The 22,088-nt window shown below is 38.4% G+C and overlaps 3 protein-coding genes across 3 annotated transcripts in view; 2 read left to right on the top strand and 1 right to left on the bottom strand.

Annotated features, from left to right (window-relative positions):
* Positions 1–371: 371 nt before the first annotated feature.
* On the top strand, positions 372–1,534 carry LOC117574922 (uncharacterized). Its single transcript, XM_034258970.2, has 2 exons — positions 372–596; positions 669–1,534. The coding sequence occupies exons 1-2, from the start codon at positions 410–412 to the stop codon at positions 1,316–1,318; spliced, it is 837 nt and encodes a 278-aa protein (XP_034114861.1). The 5' UTR covers positions 372–409; the 3' UTR covers positions 1,319–1,534.
* Positions 1,535–2,918: 1,384 nt separating this feature from the next.
* LOC117575056 (coiled-coil domain-containing protein lobo) overlaps positions 2,919–22,088 on the top strand; it is a 34,098-nt gene continuing 14,928 nt past the window's right edge. Inside the window, exons 1-2 of the mRNA XM_034259137.2 lie at positions 2,919–3,503; positions 3,565–3,693. Of these exons, the coding sequence (XP_034115028.1) occupies positions 3,084–3,503; positions 3,565–3,693 (549 nt within the window). The 5' untranslated portion in view covers positions 2,919–3,083. The remainder of the gene's footprint in view (positions 3,504–3,564; positions 3,694–22,088) is intronic.
* On the bottom strand, positions 6,656–16,122 carry LOC117575058 (protein distal antenna). The gene is made up of 2 exons (XM_034259139.2): positions 15,509–16,122; positions 6,656–9,594 (listed from the first exon to the last, which is right to left on the bottom strand). Exon 2 carries the CDS (start codon positions 9,539–9,541, stop codon positions 7,427–7,429), a length of 2,115 nt encoding a protein of 704 aa, XP_034115030.1. The 5' UTR covers positions 9,542–9,594; positions 15,509–16,122; the 3' UTR covers positions 6,656–7,426.

Raw genomic sequence — 22,088 nt, 5'->3', positions numbered from 1 at the left:
ACATTCATGAAACACAATTGCATTTTGATTCGGCTCAACTCGTGTCGCAGTCGCAGCCGATGTCGCGGTCGCGATCACAGTCGCAGACTGTCGGATTGGCGGACTGGATTCGACTGGACTGGACGAGTCTACCTGTGTCTGTGACTGGAGACCATAAGCGTTAATTTGGCTGCTCGGTTGCCTTTTAATTGCCACTGCTAGCTCAAAGTGCGCTAAGTGTTACTAAGAAAAACAAAGCCAGAACATTGTTCGATTACGATTACGATTGCGCAGCTCAGCGTCTCTCTCTTACTCTCTGGTTGACTCCCAGTTCGTGTCGAGGATCGGCCAGAGTATTTAAGGAGGCACAACTCTGAGGAGTGTGTCATTTTGAAGTGAACTGCTCAAGGAACAGCAAGTGTCTCTCAACATGGTTGCAAACATTAAAGTTTTCGTCTTTCTGATGCTGACAGCACATCAGAGTTGCTTTGGATATTACATCAGGAAGACGGAAGAATCGTCACCGACAAAACAACAAACTGCATCTGCCATCAAAAGTCAACGCAACGATGAATGGGGCGCAATCCAGAATACCCTCGGACTCTCCCAAGAAAAAGGTGTGTTTCCTTCACTCAACAACCCCAAACCGACAATCAAACTAACCTGCTATTTATTCATCTTATTTGCAGTGGAATTGCTCAAGTCACAAAAAGATCAACAGGGCACAAAGGAGCTGTTGAACCGTTTCATCAAGGAGAATCCCAAGTTCCTAACAGCGACCAAAAATAAACATACAAAGACAAATGCTAATGCTAATGCAATCAAGCCACCAAGTTATCAATTCAAACGACTTCTACGAGCCTTGGCCCAGAACCTGAAGAGCTCGAACCGCATGCTGAAAACGTCCTTTAACTTCGAACTGGCCGACAGGCCGCTGAAGTCCCTAAAGCGACCCCGACGCAAGATTGCCGTCAAGATGGTGTCGGACATGTCCTCGGAACACGTAGACAATCTGATCAAAATGTTCTACGAGAAGCATAACATTCAACCCGAACCCGACTACTATAACGATCGAATTGTCCAGAACAACGAAGACGAGGGCGATTACAGCGAACAGGACATTCCACGACAATCATCATCCGATGTCGATCCCGACTCCGATTACGAATATGATAATCTGTACGACGATGAACGAGATGTTGGTCTCACGGCCAAGATGAACCGCAACCTGGAATATGGTTCGTTCCAGGACCTCATTCTGCAGGCGAATCGTAATGAATGGGAACGTGAGCATGAGGAGACTAAGTTGCATAATACCAGCAATGATCACTTCATTTAGATACGTTCTAAGGGTTGTTCATATGCTGGCATTGAACATCAATCACTTGGTCAATACTCATCAGCTTTAACTGGGCCTGTTTCGATTAAGAAGAGAAACATTTTTGTTAATAACTATTAATTATTTATTTGCTAATATTCTGCTACTTATATATTTATATAAATTCTTGAATATTATAGATTTATTATAGATTTATTGTTAATTAATTAATTAATTTTATGAAAATATAAACACAATTTTTTTTCGAATTGCAAGTTTTTTGTTATACAATGTACCATATAGAAAGGTGATTACCTATCAATGAAGAGAAGAAGAAAAAAAGTTCAACAAGAACAATTAAATTTGTAATTTGATTTATTAGATTTCACAAAATTACAAAATAAATAAAAATAATATTATATATTAGCATAGCATTTCCAGCTATTCCAATTCGAACAGATTTACACATTAGTGTTCCAAGTCTTCTAAGCAACTAAAATCAAAGCCTGGTATAACACAGCCAATTTGAATTGGAACATGATAAAGTTATTGCTGACATAATTATTTGGACTACCAAAGCAGTCAGCCCATTAAAACGACTCTACTCCAGATTAACAGAAAATATGAAAATTAGGTAGCACAAAATATAAACTCTAAAGACTTGTTTAGATTAATGCAATTTATTCATGAAAAGCATTTAGTAGATATGTATCATCCTAGGAACAATCATTGCATAGGGTGGGCGACTACTGTATACCAGTTTAGCGTCTAGAAATCATAGCTATTATAATTCGCAAACTGATATACAGGAGTTACCACACTGGCTATTAAATTAAAGCAGAGCGAAAATGAGGAAAACAGCGTCAACTAGCTACGGTTTAATAACTGCTTGCTAAGTAGTACATGTATGGTTAACTGCTTTTCAAGCAGTGTACACATGAGCTACTTTACACTGCTTTCAAGATTTCTTCTGGACTGCTCTATGAGTTGTATAGGGACAACTGCTTTATTTTAATATCTGCTACCAATCGAATGATATTCTGACAAAGGCATATATTTAAAGCATACATCTTTTAAAGTACAAATTTAAAAAACAAGACGAAGAAAGAGGGACGTTGTTTAGTGTTTTTAACAGTATTTGCGAATTAAATATGAATTGCAGCACCCTATTAAATATATTGTATACGGATAAAACGCCATCTATGGCCACCCTATTAAATATTTTGTATAGGGATAAAACGCCATCTATGGCCTGAGAGAATGAGTCTGGAAACAACTAAACTGTGCTACAATTCAAACTTACCCAATAGCTCTAAAACTGTGTTGCTCTTTGCTATGTATACATAGTTTGGTTTAAAACCAAAGTGGATAAACAATGCCGCGCTAATCAGCTTGAAACCATTTACGATATTGCACAGCACTAATGTATATATAGCAAGTAACTTTGTATTGACATACAACTACCGCCCTCTATCCAATAAATTTATATTTAACTATTGTTCACGCTCTCAATAGCTGCTTAATTTGTTTTGGTTGTGAAACTGGAAATTCAGTATATTTTTATTTTCAGAATTACCAAAATAACGTGGTGAGTAGTTAAGTTTAATTTCAGATTTCCCCACACGTTCTTTGAGTTATTCGTCAAATTAGGTGTTTTTCTTATTACTCATTTTTAAACATACTCATAACTGTGTAATTCACCAATTTTCCATGGTTGTTAAGGCAACAGCACTAAATTGTATTGCGAATAGAAAACACAAAAGAAGTCGAATTTAACAGTCGCAGAATGCCGAAAGTGTTATTCCAAAAATATAAAAAATTCTCCGGGAATATAGATCCGAGTAAACATGCTGCCAAATTGAAGGAAATCGAGGAGCGCCTCAGTGAAGATGGCGAATATTCATATCCCATGGAATATGAATATGAAATGGAAGAAGCAGAGACCGGCTCGGAGGGCGTGGAAACCGAAATGAGTTTATCCGAAGGAGAGCCCGCATTAGAAATTGGCAAAATAGATCTTTCCTTCCCGGAGACTACCGAAGAATTTCAAAATAGCCCTCAATGTTTTCCTCCCTCTTACTACACATTGTCTCCAAAGGAACGTCTTTTGCTGCTTTACGCGGAAAACTTTCGCAAACAGTTTGTTCTCGGTCATCCAAAGCGTAGAGCCATGGTCCTAGCACCTCCTAATGAATGCAATGTGCAGGTAAATTGAAAAAGTAGGAAAAAGAACTTGGAAATTACTCTCATTTCTTTTACCCCTGCAGAAGTTTGTTTGCACCACAATAAGACCGACGGCATTCGCCTATTCAGAGCTCATTTCGAGTGTGGAGGAAATTGCTAAATTCGTTGCCGACTTTGTGCAGTACGAGCCAATGGAGGATCCCATAAATCTGGTAAGAATCCCATCTTTTTCTCCATACTTCAACCTACTTGCATAACAATATCCAGAAAGTAGCCTACTCTTCAAATGAAGATATTCGCTATTGAGCATCTTCGTAAAAACTATCAACACTATGATTCAAATATTTAGTCTGAACTACTTATGAAATGCATTTGAAAATCCAGTTTACATGAACTCATATCAAATATTTAAAAAAAAACACATATTTGTATATGTCTAGGGACTTCTTTTGATATATCGTGTATCGTGGTGCCCTTGCATTATATTTATTAGAAAATAATAGTAAACCGGTCGATCCCATTAGAAGACCATGTTGTAAAAAATTTAACAAGGTCCTTGAGCTTATGCATTACCAAAACTAATGATTCGGCAATAAAATAATACTTCATTTTCACATATGGGTAATTCTCTGGCGAAATTTGTCACGTGCCAAATTTACAGTGAAACAAAATAAACTGAAACTAATTTTAAAAATAAGTAAAGATTATTCTTATAGCTCTATATTAGCACTATTCTAGATTAGAACCACTAACCATACAATACAATACAATGTATATCAGAGACTATAAGAGATAGAGCAATAATTTTTTGTCGACAGCATTTGTTATCTTTGCACGCAGATCAAGTTTGTTTCAAACCCCCGCAAACCAAAAAAATCGAATAACAAGTGTAATTTTAAAGGTAGAGTTACGAATTTATATACAATAATAACTATAGTAGTTATGATTCCTGAAAATTTGGTTGCGATCAGATAAAAATTGTCGATGTTATTAAAGAAAAGCGTTTGTATGGGCAAAAACGCCTACTTGTTGCTTTGGCTGACAATCTGGTATATTGTGCCGTCTATGGTATATTTTGAATGAATACCACATATACCATTAACAGGTAGAAGTATTTTCTCAGTACATTTGGTATATTTTTAATCAGCGTCAACAGCCGAGGCGATATATATGTCCTTCTGTTCAAAATGTCCGTCTGCGTGTATCTCACAGTCAAATGAACACCTAGACTGAGACTATAAGAGATAGAGCTTTAGATTTTTTCGACGCGACATTTGTTATGTTTTACGCATATCATTAGTTATTTTTTATAATTTTTCACGCCCACTTCCGCCCCCGAAAATCAAAAAACGAAAGAATTAATATTATTGATATTATAGTTCGAATCTTGGAACATATATAATTACTATAGTTCTTATGATTTCTAAAAATTTGGTTGACTCAGAACTTAGTAATTGTGGAAAAATCGAAAATAGTTTTGTATGGGCAAAAACGCTCGCTTGTTAGGGGTCTGAGTTGTTTATCATGAACAGCTACATTGTGCCTCTATTATATTTTAATGGTGTATTATCTCGATATACAAAATACCATTTGGTATATTTTTATATTTTTGCAGTATATTGTATATTTTGAAAGATCATATTTTGCCTATATAAAACTGGGTAGCAACAGTCGAACACACTCGACTTAGCTTTCTTACTTGTTTAGATCTCTAGGTGACCAAGTGTACTCTAAAAATAATAGTTGAATGTTTTCATAAAAGTATTTAACTTCTTTACAAACTGAATACATCTACTGTTCTAAACACAATACACAAAATCACATAACTTTATTAAGTTCAAAAAGTTTTTTTTTGTTTCTTTTTTTGTACTATGATTATGATAACTTTTAAGTAAATATTATTTCGCAACCATAACTTGTCTATTTAATAAAGTACTAATATCAAACAAGCAGTAGTATTTAGGCACAGTTTTATAAGAAAATTATTATATTATATTACATCTTCGAGATCTGAAAGAAACTCACTTTTTTTGTGTAATGTATACCGTATTAGAGAGTTTTTTGTGACAAATAACTTTATAAATCATGGGCATAGACAATTTAATTTAGAAATGAATTACTCCCTTCTAAAATTTTTTTTTAATATATGCACATTTTTAGATTTAAGTTGGGATTGTTTTTAAATTTTGTCGTCATTGATATAAATAATTTGCTGTTGGCGTTAAAGCGTTAAATTTGAAGCATTAAAATTTGAATTCACTTGCAGATGGGCTGAATGCTCATACATGTTTCTTTTGTTTTTGTTCTTCAAATGAATATCAATTCCATTCAGCTATTAGCTCAAGGTTACAAACAAAGTTTGTGGGTAGTTATGCCTTCAATGAAAATATATTTTGATTTGATAAAAACAACAGAATCACGACATTCACATTAATTTTTCATTTTTTTGAAATATTCAAAGACAACTAAGATTGGAATCTTATGTGTGTATAAAGTCTACAAACCAATTTTTTGTGGGAAGAACTATCTTTGATTTGTAATTTTAATTTTTCAAAATCATCTCTAACCTTATAAAGCGTCAATAGCGGAGTCTATACATTTCGTTTAAAATTCCATATAAAAATCATCATCATCTTTTATCAAAAATTATGGTTACTTAAGCTATTTCTATAAAATTACTAATCATTATAACGAAAATCATAAACTTCATAAATATAAGAATCATGATGGAGTTTCATAGAATGTGCTTAAAGGATTCTCTGTTAAATTGTCATATTGAGCATAATTCAATTATCTTCCACAAAAATCTTTAGATCTCCGGCATGGGCATAGTCTTTTAAAAGGTTTTGAGACTGATATATTATATAATACATATATCCCCACAATATATATATTTTGCCATCTTCCTGAAAATACTTACCGTTTTTTAATGTGTTCTTCAAAATAAATAGTCAACTGGTTTCATAAAAATTGTCTAATTCGAATGTTTTATTAAACATGTTTGCAAAATGAATACATCTACTGTTATAAATTCATAAATTCATTTTATTTGAATATTTGATGGATTTCAGATTGGTAAAATTCTTATGAGCACATGTTTCAATATTTGCATGATTAGTTGAATTAATTAATAAAAAGTTTCTAATATCAAATCCGATCAATACGATTGACTCGCTCCAGTTCAGTTCAGTTCCTGTCTGTTTGTCTGTCTGTTGCTTACGGTTTTATTTTGTTTTTGTTTTTTTTTTTAATTCTTAGAGATAAGATCTATAACTAAAAACTTCAAGCGTTAACATTTTTCTAGTATGAATAAAAACATGAAACATTTGTTTAATTTGATATCAAGAAATAAGTAAAAGTTAAAATAATGCCAAGTATAATCGAGTAATCGAAAAAAGGAAATGAATCAATCATTTTTGTATGGAGTATTTACAATTATTATCCCTTACTTATATGCTAAATTATTTCATAGAGAGAAAGAGTGGAAACCAGAACACAAAGATATCAATCAAATTGTGAATGGATAATGCTCAGGATCAGCTTAGACTATAGTTAAAAAACATACATACAGATACAAATACAGAGATTTACATATACAGATATATACTATATATAATTGTTGGGGGAGATGGAAGAAGTGGGTTACTCAAAGTCATGCTGTACATTATCATCGCCATCGTTATCGTTATCGCTATCGCTGGAACTGTCATCGTCGGACTGCTGTTGATACTCGCCCGTGATCTGGCAGTCGTCGGGATCATCATCGAGGTCACAGTGTACAAATTCGTAGGGAGGAAAGATCAGGGAGCTCAGCAGCGTGGCCGACGATTGATAAACAGCTGGCGAGAACTGTTCTATCACCTTTTGCTGCTGCTCCAACATTCCAACTGAGTTGAGGGTCGAGGTATCCGTGGCTGGCTCCGCAAGCGCCAACTTCGGTTTGTCCTATTTGCGACGACGCGATTTGTTTCTGCTTGCCGCATCGTCGTTGTCCTCGCTCTCACCCAAGAGGAGCTCACCTGGAGTTGTTGTTGTTGTTGTTGTCGCCTCGCTGCTCGAGGATTTGATGGCAGCGATGAGGAATCTCAGCTGCATTAACTGCACAGCAGTCACGCGAGGATTGCTGCAGTTTTCCAGCCACTGCAGAAACTTTTCGCCATGCTTTATGGCCACCACTTCTTCGATGTCCTCGCTGTCCATCTCCATGAACTTGGCTCGCTCCTCCTCATCGGTTTTATTCGAGTTATTGTTGTTGTTGTTGTGTGTGTTGTTGTTGCTCTCGCTGACATCGTTGTTGTTGTGATGATGCGAATCGCTGTTGAAACTCATCTCGGAATCGAGCTCAGTGTTGTGGGGCGTGGACGTGGCTGCATTGCCGCCTATCTTGTATATGATGTTGTTCAGTACACTCTTACAATCCTCACCCACGCTGTTTGCATCCCCTATGTTGGCCTGAGGATGTGGATTCGACGCTGCCCTTGGCTCGGGACTCTGATCGCGACTCGCTGAGGGAGAGATTAGTGTGGGACTGGGCGTGGCAGAGCTGGCTGTCTTCACGGACTTGGCTGAGAGATCTTCAGGCTTGCTGGCCGCTTCACCTTCTGCTTCCGCCTCCAGTTCGTTTTCCGTCTCCGGCTCAGCTTCCATTTCGCCATCAGCATCCGCATCATTCTCGGGATCGGTGTGCTGTTGCTCATTGGAGGACAAACTGCGCACGGAGGGCGTACCCACGGTCTCCTTGGTCAGCTGTGAGTACAGAATGTTCTCAAATGGCGGCTTGGCAATGTCCCCCAGCTGCGTGGCATCTCCTCCGCTAGCTGCCGCCTGATGTTGCAGGGAATTCGCCTGAAGAGCAGCCAAATTCGGGTTGAGTGAGTGCAAACTGGCGCCAAAGGCTTTGCACCAATTGTACCAGGCGGTGTTTTTGTCATCCAGGCTGCCCGAGGGCGTCGACGATGGCGTCAGCGGCGCCGAAGGGATGGGCGGCGTGTTGCCAAACTGATTGAGTTGCTGCTGTGGCGTGGATGAGCGAATGGGCGGACTGGTGACACCCAAAGTCACTGGCGGTGGTGGCGGATACAAGCTGTTCAACCCCAGCATCGCCTGCTGCGACTTGAGCCAGTAAAGCAACGGATCATCGGGCAACCCGGACAATGGAGCCACGCAACCCACGAGCGAGGGCGCCAAAGATGGACTGGGACTCTTGATGCTGCTGCCACTCTTGGGATCGCAGTCGCCGGGTGTCTTTTGCTTAGCCCAGTTCTTCACCGACAAAGCAGGAGTTCGCTCTCGCTCCCTCTCCCCATTATCACTGCGTGGACTCTGCACCTGGGCGAGATTAGCTTGCGCCGGTGGCTTGGGTTGGCGCAATGTGTTGGCAGTGGCTGCAAAACTGTTCAGACCCGACATGGCCGCCAAGCCGGGATTGAGCTGGGCGAGCAGATTAAGATTGGAGGTCAGCTCATTGAAGCTGATCGCAAGCGGGGATTGCGAGATGCCCGTTAGACCTGACAGATGTGTCAGACTCGACAGCGGACTGATCGCATTCAGGGAGGGATCTGTTTGACCAGGTCGCGAGATGTCCGCGCCAAACACTTTGTTCTTCACTGCCGCCCCATTGAAGCCCACATAGTCCACGGGCAACCCGTTGTAGTTCATGTCCGCCAAACTTTTGTTGGTGCTGTAGTCGAGACCGTTGAGCGGCGATCGCTTGAAGGCCAACTCATCAAAGTTCATCTTGTTCGAGAAGTTGAGTGGCAGAGAAGTGTTGTCCAGCCGCTGACGCTTCTCTGGTGGCCCCAGTAGATGCCCAGCTGCCCCATCCAGCTTATCTGCCAGCGCATCGGCGCACATTTTGTCCGCTGCCGATTGGCGGGACATGAAGCGCAGCTTGTCCTCGTTCTTACACCAGCCACGCAGCGTAGACTCCGGCACTCCAATGTCGCGAGCCACCGACGCTTTGGATTCGCCATCGTGGATGCGCTGTATGGCATGGATCTTGTCGCGGGGGGTCAAGCTACGCAAAGGTCGCTTGCCCTTAGTGCCCATGCGTATGTTCATGTGGGAATAGCTGGAAATATCCAACTTCAAGCCGTTATCGAACAGTTTGGCGTCTGCAATGAGAATGCAAGAGAGATACGAGAAGTGAGTACAAGTTAGAGAGTTTGAGGCTGGGTGTGCTCGACTGCAAGACACCCTTTTGTAGTTTTAATCATTTAGCTAAAGCCTTCCAAATGTTTCTAGTATTTTTAATTGCCTTTAAAGGAGTTTTTGCTTTGATGTAGTTTCTAATGCGTTTGATTTTTAATATTTTAAGAATATATGTATATATTTTGTAAATCATAAGCTATTAAAACTGTGCAATTTCAGCTAAGCATCCCTTCTGTATTCTACATTTATCGACATTTTAGATCACTGAATAGTGATCATTTTTGATTTACAAAAACTACTAAAATAAGAACCTGTAAATTTTTATTTTTATAAATTAATTTTATTTATTATATGAAAATTTAATTTAATTTTATTAATTTGCAGTATCGATTAAAATGGTGATTGCATATTTAGTTTTTATAAATGTTCTTTATTTTGTCTATATTTAATTTTTAAAATTTAATTTATTTTCAAACATATGTTGTTAAGATTGTAAGAATCTCTTGAGGGAATTGAAGTTTTTTCAAACTACCTCGATCTCTGATTTGACACCAAATTAAACTCTGACTTTTAAAATTCCTAAGATCGAGGTGTTTATACAGACAGAAACACAAACAGATAGTCAAACTGACTTGGGAATATATTCTCTACTATTAACGCTGATCTCTAGTTGTGTGTTTATACCAGAAAGGGTTGCAGATGCTTTCCGTTAGATTGATTGTCAGTTGCCACAAAGCTATCATGCCCTTCTCTTCCTTTCGCTAGTGGGTATAGTAAGATGCAGGTGAAGCAGAAGTTGAGGACGAAGACTTTGATAAAAAGACAAGTGGCTGAAGATGAGACACAGGACGCAAAGGAATCGGCAACTAATTGCAGTGACACACTTAAGATGCACACGCATCCGCAGCACGCCGCACGCACATAATGAATGCATGCAGCACAGCACATAGCCGAAAATAATGCGTTTCTATTCGCCAGCTGCGAATACATGGCAAGTACATGCATCCCATACATATGTACAGATGTCGAGCGAATGCTCAATGCGCGCGCCATGTACTTGCCACTGGGGTAGTTGCTGTTGGAGCATCGAGCATGGAGATACGAGGGGCGAGGCGAGTCGCACACGTTCGCACGAAGCTCCAATAAAATCGCGTCGCGCTTTAAAGTTTTACGGACAGTTCGCGAGGTAGATGTAAATAAACCGCACGCACACACAGATACGCGCTCAAGTACACGCATTCAAAGTTGAGCACACACACACGCGCAAGCATCAAAAATTCTCACACCACTGAAAAGATGGATTTACACGGCGAAATGAGCTGTGGCACGCCCCCATGCCACTAACAACTCGTTGCACGACGAGAACGCCAACTACGACGACGTCGAGGTCGTAGGAATGCCAAAAATGAAAAGGCCTGAGCATACACAAATACACACACACGCGCACATACAGGGCAAACGCACACAGAGACAATGGAATATGCTAATTGGTGCGTTGAGTTCGCGCCTGCTCCAAATTGCAACACACACATACAGACGCACACACAGAGATAGAGCCGCGAGAATCTACGAATAAGCAGCAAGAACAAACCATTCGCCAACGTCACCATCGTCGTCATCGTCGTCGGCTGTGGCACGAGTGTCGACCCGAGCGTACGATGTCCACGATTTATAACTTGTTTACCTGCCTTCGTGCAAAAGGGAGAACAACAACAACAGAGAGGAGAGCAACAAGAAGAGCAACAACAGTTGTAGCGACAACACGACAACATCAAGTTTGTCGTTGGAAGCTCTCTGTGTAGTGCCGTGTGTCGAAAAAACATCCCCATGCAGTAGCAATAGCAGGTGACCCTCCTCCCCCATCCAACGTGCTCAATCAGTTGTAGCCTGTTGCGTTGCCCACTCCCAATAGAGGAGAACAACAGCAACAACAAAAACAAACTGCAGCTGCAGGTGCATTGCAAAAATGTCAGAAAGTGCAGAGAGGGAGAGAGAATGGGAAAGAGGGAACTGAGCTAAAAGACATGGACTGGACGCTTGCAATATTCAGGCCTTAAGTGGTTATAGGTTAGACTCAAGATGATGGCAGCAGACGGCAGCAGACCGTCCGTATCTTAGGAGCAAAGCGAATGACAATATGCTCCGCCTCCGTCGCCGTCTCAGTTTAGCAAGTGCGAGGCATGCAAAGGAACTTTGCTGTTGCTGTGTTGCTGTTTGCCATTTGAAGGAGCGGGACACGCGATTTTAAAATGAAAAACACGTTTTGCGCATGACTGACACATGATTTCTTTCTTTCGAGTATGCACACACCTACAAAACACAGACACAAACACACGCACACGCACACATACAGCAACATGCAAAACAACAGATTGAGCAGCAAAGGCGGCACTCGATTCGAAACTTGCGTGTATGTGTGTGCAAAGAGAGAAAGAGAACTTAAACTTAAGAGTAATATAGCAAAAGGATCCAAAGAGTAACAATTAGTTTGTGTGTTCATAAGATGCTGTAGCGTTATTTGTGTGCGCCTTCTACGACTAGTTTATTAAATAGATAATGAAATTATATTGCAATTTTAATTATTTGAAATACAAATAATAATAGTATTCAGAGAATGATCATGCAAGAAGTTTATTTGATTTTCTTACTTTTTATTTAGAGCAGTTTATTTAAAACGTATGTTGGACAAGAACCATAAATGATTGATATCAATTGGAGGCCTTGAAACGGAATGCTACTGCAATGTTAAATATTGTTTAACAGGATTACTGTTATTAGCGAAGGCTCTTGTGGCCATTCACTTTGGTGCCCTTAACCTTCAATTCAACAACCTATATACAATGTGTAAATACATAAGTTGATGCATGCATGTTTGTGTGAGTGTGTGTGCAGACATTGAAGCTCATAACCAATGGAGTGGCAAATAACTGTGTCGGCTGTAAAGCTGTTCCCCCCTCCCACAAACACACACCCCACCAAACACATATCGAATAAAACTTTTACAACTGTATAAAAATTGCAAGGTCTTTTAGCATTGAGCAGCAGTAGCAGCAGAGAAGCAAAAGCTAAAGCAAAAGAATTTTTACTTTCTCTTTCAAACAGTGTCCGTCCGTTGTCCTCTACCCTACCCCTTTCGACTACCTTCACTGTCCATGCCCATGCCGGGCCATGCCATTAAACTTTTCACGAACCGAACTGGGACAGTGTATGGAAAAAAATCTAGTAACAACAGAAAAAGATGAAAGAAATATATGTGTATAAAAGAATTACAGCAAGTTTGTCCATATGTGTCTGAGTGTGTGTGTGTGTGTGTTTGTGTTCGTCTGTGAATGTGTCTGGTGTGCAGCTACTAAGCGCCACACTTGCTTACATACAGACATAAACACAAGAGCTCCTTACACACTCCTTCTTCCCCACTGCATTCATACTCACACACACTCGCAGAGTCATACATATAGCTGTAATGGCCGGCCGGCTGACTGCTTATTCATATATGTATGTGTATGTATATGTGTCTTGTACACATACTCACATTTTTTTCTACGTCTGTCTGTTAGTTGTTGTGTGTGTGTGTGTATGGGGCTAAAGCTTGTGATTTTCCTATATACAATTATAATTTTATTGTATTTACTATTTTTATCGTCTCTTTGGCCTCGTATCGAACTCACTCAGACACAGACTCAGACTGCGATTGCATGAGGCGGGAGGAGTGGGGAAAAATAACGGGACAGAGGGACAGGGACAGGACAGTCTGGTAAATGCAGGTCAACGACAGGAACTACTCCTCGTAGTCAACTAATATCTACAAATGGATGTCTCCATATATGTACATACATATATCTATGTGCAAATGGTGGGAACAATTCAAATATAGGATATGTATGAGCTTTTTTTTTATTGTTGCGTCTATGTTGTGTTTGTGCCCTTGTGTGTTTGTGTGTGTGTTTTTGTGTCTATTTCTGTTTGGGTTAATGCAAAAAGAGTAAAATGACTGAAAGAGACATACCAAATAAAAAAGAAAAACAACAAGTTTAAATTGTCTGCTGCCAATTGTAACATGTGCGAACTGCAAATGACCAAAGGTCACACCTTCGCACCTGTTGAAAGACCAATATTTCTCTGAAAACTATGCCATAAATAATTCATTATACTTCAAAGTTACTTGCTCATTACAAAAGCGATATTGGTCCATATTTTTAATGTTTCCATTTTGATACTTATACTCAAAATAAATCTTTTAGTTTCTAGTACTTTGAAAGTGTTTTATGCTTACAACTGAGATGTCTAGCCAAACATTATATAATAGTATGTTAATATCCATAAATTTAGGTGCATTTGAGATAACGACCACTCTTTGTTCCAAAAATACTATTCTTAAGAAGGTATTTTGTCAATATAGTATGGAACAAAATAAATAAATATATGTATATAGAGCATTTAAATTTTATAATACCAGTAAACAAATGAGTAACATTATTGCAATAAAAGCTAGCATTCAATTGTATTAGTTTCATTCTATAGCTACCAATTATTACAATTTGGAGAAAGATTTGATTAAACTATGTCAACCTTATATGTGTGGGATGGAATTTCTAAAAAATGCAACAACTATTGTTATAGTTATAGTTTGAAGATAAAGCATAACCTTCTTTTAGACGATAAATAATACAAATAATTCCCTTACAACCGTGGTCTGCTTACAAATAATATAAAAATAGTGTCGATGTTTGTGATACTATCAATCCATTTTTATTTTTACTCTTTTTCAAACTCTATTAACGGGATTTAGCTTATAACTCTCAAGTTCAATGGTTGTGGAGATGTATAAGTAATTCGATATTAAATCAATATCACCGACGCAATTTCGTAATCATAAACATTGACAAAACTGTATGTCTATGATCGTATTTATCAAATTTATTAAAATCTCATCAAAATAAACCAAATCTCAAGACACATGTTAGGTCCTCACGTCTTCTCTATTTCTTGTAGCTTTCTTTTTCCCAGTAGACCACTCAAATCTTAACAAATAATTATGATGAAGTCTGAATAGATTATAGATATAGATCTTCTTCTGGGTGGTGTGCATCTTAAGTAGAGTATATACTACTATCGTGTTTCGCAAACAGAATTAATGCTACTGTAGATACTGGGAGATTTAAATTTGAAGACACGGATCAAGTCATCGAATAGATTAGACTTTAAAATCTTCTCATACGTATACTTATTATTACATATGTATGTACATACATATTAACATTTTATATTTGTATTATGTCGTATGTACTTCAACAGTAAACTTATGCAAGTTATAAAACATACATTCAAGTTATTTTAAGACAATAATTCAGAAGATAAAAAAACTAAAATATTGTAAAATTTTTTTATATTGCTTTAGGAAACTTAAAACGAGTAATATTTTCTTACGACAGATTGACTATTAATATATTTGAATATAAATATATACACATATAAATACATATATACACGGTAGTTTTCAGGAATCTTGTAGTCCCTGTCTCTTCGATTACGTACTCAAGAACTCACATGTTGAAACTGATTCAAACACTTTGTATACATTATCAACTCATTTTCGTATGCAAATGAGTGAGTCACGTGTCCGTTTTCTATGAATGCCGAACATATAATATCAATGCAATGCGTAATGTGTTTATTTAACTTTAATACATGAATATTGAATATTCAAATACATTTAAGAACATTGCACTTTCACTGATATGTTTATAATTATAATATTATAAATTATAAATTACACTTATCATTTGCACAAGTTGAATATCTTATACCTTTCTTAACTGATTAATCAAGTGTAAGAGAATGTGAAACAAACTTATTTAAATGAATATTCATACTAACCTTTTTTGGGCACCTCAGCAAATAAATTGTTATGGAATCGTCCGAATATATTCGACGATTCGATTACAAAAATTTTTTTTATTGGTGTTTTGAATGTTTTACTTTGTTTTTAGTTTTAGGTATTTTGTTGTTCACTGTTATTATCCATAAATTGAGCAGTTTTTGTAGTTAAATATTATTTAATTGGCCTAAATAATGTGGTTACAATCCTTTTTCGTTGATTCAAGCTATTTATCGTTTAGATAAATTTGAAGGAAGCACAAAAACACGATGCACAGCACTTCACATGTATGTTTATGGCATAAAACTAAAATATTCCGCTGGATATTTTTTTTGGCACATCTGTCGATTCAATTAGCTGAGCAGAATGTCAAATGAAATCGCGAAAATGAGCCGCGACAACGCACACGGTGTTTGAGCGACCGGCTGTCGAAAGGATATGACCGCTTTGCCGTACACCAATGTCCTGCGAACCTAAACAGCTAGCGTCCGGCGACAAACTACCGCGAGTCAGCGTCAGCGTCAGCTTCACCGTCAGCAGCAGCGTCAGCGAGCGCAGAAATCGTGAGCGAATTTTGATTTTAGCGCGGCGAATTTCCGCACCACGAACAGTTTCTCCTGAGCGCGCGGTCGCCGCTCCGTGCGACTGTGTATGTGTATGTGTGCGAGAGTGTGTGTAAGTAACTGAGCGAGCCAACAGATGCACGTGTGTGAGTTTGTTTACACTCGTATGGTCAGTTTTGTTGTCGTTATGCTGTTTCTTTGCGCCTTTGCTTGTTCGTGTGTTAGTGAGTATCGGTGTCAGTGTGTGTGTGTGTGAGTGGTTGACTGTGCTCAGCGCGCTCTCTCTCTCTCGCTCTCTTCTCTTCACTTCTCTTCACGTTGTTCCGTTTGCGTTTGCCGTTGTCGCTGTTTGCGTATTCGCGGCCTTTTTCGGTGACAGGCAAATGTACAATGATTAATAACGACCAAGACGGCAGCGAAGACGTAGCTCTGTTTCTGTTTCAGTTTCTGTCTCTCGCTGCTTCGCTGCCTCGCATCGCATCGGTCAGCCGCAGCCGCAGCACTGGCCATGCTAAAAGGGACAAGCCGCCTCGCTTGGACACAATAGCGACACTCACACTCACGCACACACAAAAAGCACAAACACATTTGCACGCAATTCAGTCACATAGGCTTCGACGACGACGACGACGACGACGACGACTTCGACGCAATGTTCGTGCGGTCGGGCAGTCGGCTTTTGCGAGGCGCAGCACATCCTTCTTGGCCGCAGCGACAGGCCTACTTTCTTCTGGTCATACTGCTTGTATTCAAATCTTGCTCTATGCGGATGTGTGCAGACACACTCTCGTATGCTTCGTATATGTACATTGTATGTACATGTATACGTAAGTTTTTTGTTTCAGTGCGATGGATGGATGGATTGAAAGATGGATGGATGGATGGGCTGGCCGTTGTTGGTGGAGTAAATGTGAGCAAAATCGAATGCTGCGTGCACCGTTGGCAAAATACGAGTTATGTATGCGACATGCTTGTGCGTACGTGTGTGTGAAGGCGAAGTCGAAGTCGAAGTCGTTGGCGGGATGCAGGGTTGCTGGACAGTTGCGATACAATGTCTTAGCCCTTTTTTAGCAATTTCAGAAGACAAGCACTACAGATGGCGGAATAGCAGAATAATGAGCAAGAGATGGAGGAAAAGGATGCGGATAGGGATGCAAATCTAAGGACTGTGAACATGGGTCTCCATTGATAACGTCACCGGCAACACACTTGATTGCTGGTGATGATGTCTTCTTGAATATATTTAGAATAGAGTATTCCATCAAGTAAATCTCCAATCAATAGGCATCGAATAGAGGAAGAGGAGTCTATCTTCTTCTTCATCTTCACCGCTAACTTCTTTTTTTGCCCTTAGCACGCGGTTGCTATCGCTGTTATTGCTGTTGGTCTAAGTCAAGTTTTCATCGCATTGTTGTGATGTTTGCCTTCATCGGCTGTTTACTATAACTCCCCTCTCTCTCAGTCGTTCTCTCTTCGCAGTTTTGCGAGAGAGAGAGAACATTACATTTCGCACAGTCTCGAAGGGAACTAAGCAGCTGTTCCCATTCGGACAATGACGATGCTGTTGTTGTGTTTAGCTTATAGCAGATAACCTCAGTTCGAACATGCGTTCACGTCCTTTGAGCTGGACTTCTTGCCTAGCAGGACGATATAACCAATGTATATCCTGCATACATTTAAAGTGCTTTCCTCCGTTTACATATCATTACTAAACCAAATGGTGATAAATTGAAAACGAATTCATTCTTGAATATTCATATTGTAATCGTGTTATACAAATTAGGTATTTGATTCTTCGATTTATTAGTTAAATAATTAATAAATAGAAAATGTAATTTATTTTTTTATTTGCATTAATTGAAATTATTTTACTTCTTCATTTATTTTCTAGATCAGCATAAATAATTAAGGCTGTGTTAAGGTTTTTTTTTGACTATGAATACTTGAATGCTACAAAATCTCATTTTTGTGTTTATGCTGTTATTTTCTTCCTTGAAATAATACTGTTGTTGCACATACATTTCGGAGGAATTACTTTTAACAGAACAATAAATTGAGAAGATATCTAACAGTTTATCATACTTATTTTAATTCAGAAAACACTCCCACTAACTATCACTTGATCATTAATAATAATCTATTATACAATCAATGCTCAAGTAAGAATAAAAATATCATTGTTAAATTAAAATACTAAAAACTTAAGAAAAAATATTAGAAGAAGATAATTATTTAAATTTTTAGTTTAATTTTAAAAATAAATCAAAAATACTATGACGTTTAAAAAAGCAACACACTTATTATAGCATATTATTAATATGGAGTATATAAACTAAATGTGCAAACATTTTACGATTATTTAACAACCTAATTCTGGAATTTCGCGTGGACTATCTTAAAGTTTTGTCCATTTGACTTCAGAAATCATATTTCTATGATAACAAGTAATAATTGAAGTAGTTATGAAAATCACTCTCTATTATTACAATTATCCGTCTTTTAATTACATTTTAGCAATTTCCCAAAAAAAAAGGGTTCGAATATAATAAAAACCCCCTTGTCAAGAAAAAAATCCATATTGCTCTAAAAATTTACCAAATGTCATAAAAAGTTGTTTACTTAAACAGGGGTTCATTAAGGATATTTATATATAATGTATACAATAGGTGCATAATGCACCGGATATATTTTGAAAAAAAAAAGAAAAATCTAGGTATAAACCTAAGATTATTGGATTGATTGATATTTTGTAGCTAAATTTGCTCTATATAAAACTAAAGAATAAATATTAAGGGACATTTTAATGAGAAACAATTCATGTTTTAATGTAGAAGAACAAATGCGTGTGCTGAACTCATGGTTAGATAAGGACTTTGGTAGTTGCATGTTGGTAGAAGATGATTACACAAGCAAACATGTGCATACAATATATTAATGTCAATATAGCAAACGCAACTGCAGCTTGTCTTATGACCAAGAGCTGCGTCAGCTTTACCTTCAGATGCAATATCAGCTTCGTCTTCAGTTTGAGATTGAGCTTCAGAGGCAGCGACAACGACAACGACATCGACAGCGATGCGTTGACCATTATAACGAGAATAAAGGCAACAACAGCGTCAGCAGGGAGTTCGAGAAATCGCTAAGAATAGCTTTCGAAACTGACAAATACTCGTATGCATATGTACGGACAAACACATATACGCATATATCCTTACTTGAGGACTACACCTAGAGCAGCGACAAGTGCGAGTCGAAGGTATATATGGGATTCTTACTAAAAAGCCAGTCCACTTGCTCTTGGCATGGGGCCGTAGGTCGATTCGTTCGGTTCATTCGCCGTGTGCATAACACACACACACACACAAGCACACACACACACACACTCAACACACGCTGAGAGCGACGGACATTTCAACATCCTTAGCGCAAATTTCGTTGCAGCGCAAAATTTAGAGTTGCTTTATCGCAAGTCACGTATGGATATATACATAATACATACATACAGATGTATGTGTGTATCCTTCAGATTTCCATCGTCGATAGCCAGCCTGTGTGAATACCAACCAAGCAATCGTCTGTCCTGTCCGTTGTCCCCTGTTGTCCTGCTGTCCATTCGAGCGAGAGCATCCAGAGCAAAGCGACCATTGTCCACCAAGTCAAAATTTTCCATTTTCGTTCTCGTTGGGTTCCTCGTTTTTGGTGTCTCGTGTACTTTCTCTAATATCTGCAGCTCCTTTTGCCCAGCTGCTTCAGAGTGAATGCCCATCCAACAGCGGCCGATTTGTCGTCCAGCATGGCTAGCAATCGTCCTTTCTCCAACTCCACGAACTCCCAACTCCTTCTCCTTGCCCACCCAACGCCTTCTGTCAAATGGCTTGGTGTTAGTGCGTGTGTGTGCACAATTACGAATTCGTCGTCGTCGTCGACGTTGTCGTTGTCGTTGTCCTGAACTAAACTCGATTCGCTTTCACCCATACTTGTCGGCCGCCTCGCTGTCACCGTTGCCCAGCATTCTCATCATCATCATATCCCCCCCCACACATGCTCTCAACCCCCATCCCATCCCTGGTGCCAAAGCTCGTGGTCCCTGTTGCCTGGTCCTCCACCAGCTGCCAACTTCCGCACACACTCACACCTTGTTGTTGCTGCTGCGTCGGCGAAGGAAAATTTCGCGTGAATTGAAAGATGAAGGCACATGGGGCAGGACACTGGTCACCAAGCCACCGAGAGCATGTGTATGTGTGTGTATCTTTGAGCATGTGTGTGTGTACATAATATACACACACACACATCCATCTAGCCACCCACCCAACTATTGGGGAGAAGTCCACATCTTCTCGCATTGTCTTCACATAGCAGTTTTAAAAACAAAATTTGCAGTTTGCCCTGCTAAAAAGCTGGCTTTTATACCTACCGAAGAACATATACACACACACGATGTATGTATTCGCATAGTGTGTGTGTGTGTATGGCACATACGAAGAAATACAAAGGCAGCGCAGTGTTTGGACTCTATATGTCTTATACGCATGTCTGACCGTTTGCCGTGTTTCCCTTTCGAACAGGTTTTGTCATCGTTTCTTTGGTCAAATCTATGCAGATGAATGCATTCGTCTGAGCTGAGTACACTCACACTTGTACTTGCACTCGCCTTTACCTTCGCCGTCGTCGTCGTATTCAAAGTGTGTGCGATTAGAGCTGCTTAAGATCGATCGTTGTTTCAACCTGTCGCATCCTTCCGCTTATCCTCTACACAGAGAGAAAACTTAAGATCGAAAAACCAATCACTAAAATGCACTGCGCAAATGTCTTTTGCTTATATTGGATTTTCAATGTAATACTGAATCCCTAGTAACCATTTAATACATACCGATATTTAATTCTTAAATAATAAAAACAAAATAAAGTTAAACAATTATAAATATTAATAATAGCTTTTTAAATTTTATATTCTTATAATATAAAAATACAAAAAATTATAATTATGTATAAGGTAATTGTTAAAACATATTCTTCTTATAATATTCACTTCGTAAAAGTATACTTAAATAAATAAACTAAATAAGGCAAAAACAATGAGAAAAAACTCCATATTTAATAATAATATTAATTATTTAAATAACACTAAAAATAAAACACATTCATATATAACTATAGTCAAGTAAAAAAATATAAAGTAAATTTAATTCTTTTATCTTATAGAAATTTTTTTTTTTTAAATTTGTATAAATCGAAAGTACTGGGAAATAATTAAATAAACAACAGATAACCACATTATACTATATAAAGAAATTATAAATTTTGGTGGTGTATCATAATGATTTTAATCATTTTCAACAATTGATACTAACAAGGTAATAAATAAATTTAAATAATTGATTAAAAATAAATCCAATTAAATTCATTTGGTAACAATTAAAAACAAATTAGAAGCATTAGATAAAAATCATAAAATAAATAAAAAATATTTTTTAAATGTTTTTTTCTTTGTATTATAAATATGTTTTTTGTTTCACGTATGCGTAATTTTTCAAATGTTTCTCTCAGTGTATCTTCTGCAGCATTGCGTACTAAAGAAATAGTTTAATCCCTTCTCCGCAGATCCGGAGTGGGCTTCTTAGTCTCTTCTTAGACTTAGTCTGAACTCAGGTCGGAGGCTACCTGCTAAGCACCCAACACACTACACTACTATATTCTGCATATACTCGTAACCCGAAAAAAGCATGCTATCCTTTTCGGACACAAGTTGGCCGCTCTTGCTCGCACTCGCTGGCGCTGTGGGATGTGTTTTGTGTCCGGCTTGCTTGGTCTTGATATAAGCTAAGGCGATTTGAGCAGACGAAAACCGCAGCAGCAGCAGCAGCAGCAGCAACGGCAACGGCAGCAGCAAGTTGTTATATTCAGTTTCAGAGTTCGTCCAATGCTCCTCTCGTCTCGTGAATCCTTTTCCTTGCGTTTCATTTTATTCCATGCTGTGGCATGGCTCTGCTCATTGCTGTTGCCGTTGCTGTTGCTG

The sequence above is a fragment of the Drosophila albomicans genome, chromosome 2R (assembly GCF_009650485.2).
Source record: "Drosophila albomicans strain 15112-1751.03 chromosome 2R, ASM965048v2, whole genome shotgun sequence".
Classification (NCBI taxonomy): Eukaryota; Metazoa; Arthropoda; class Insecta; order Diptera; family Drosophilidae; genus Drosophila; species Drosophila albomicans.
Note: the sequence above shows the minus strand (reverse complement) of the source record. Positions and strands in the feature narration are given on the sequence as shown.

Bases quoted from the DNA above. Each gene is read 5' to 3' on its own strand.
- LOC117574922 (XM_034258970.2), top strand. From the start codon at position 410: ATGGTTGCAAACATTAAAGTTTTCGTCTTTCTGATGCTGACAGCACAT. The intron at 597-668 runs GTGTGTTTCCTT...TCTTATTTGCAG, and splicing joins CGGACTCTCCCAAGAAAAAG to TGGAATTGCTCAAGTCACAA.
- LOC117575058 (XM_034259139.2), bottom strand. From the start codon at position 9,541: ATGAACATACGCATGGGCACTAAGGGCAAGCGACCTTTGCGTAGCTTG.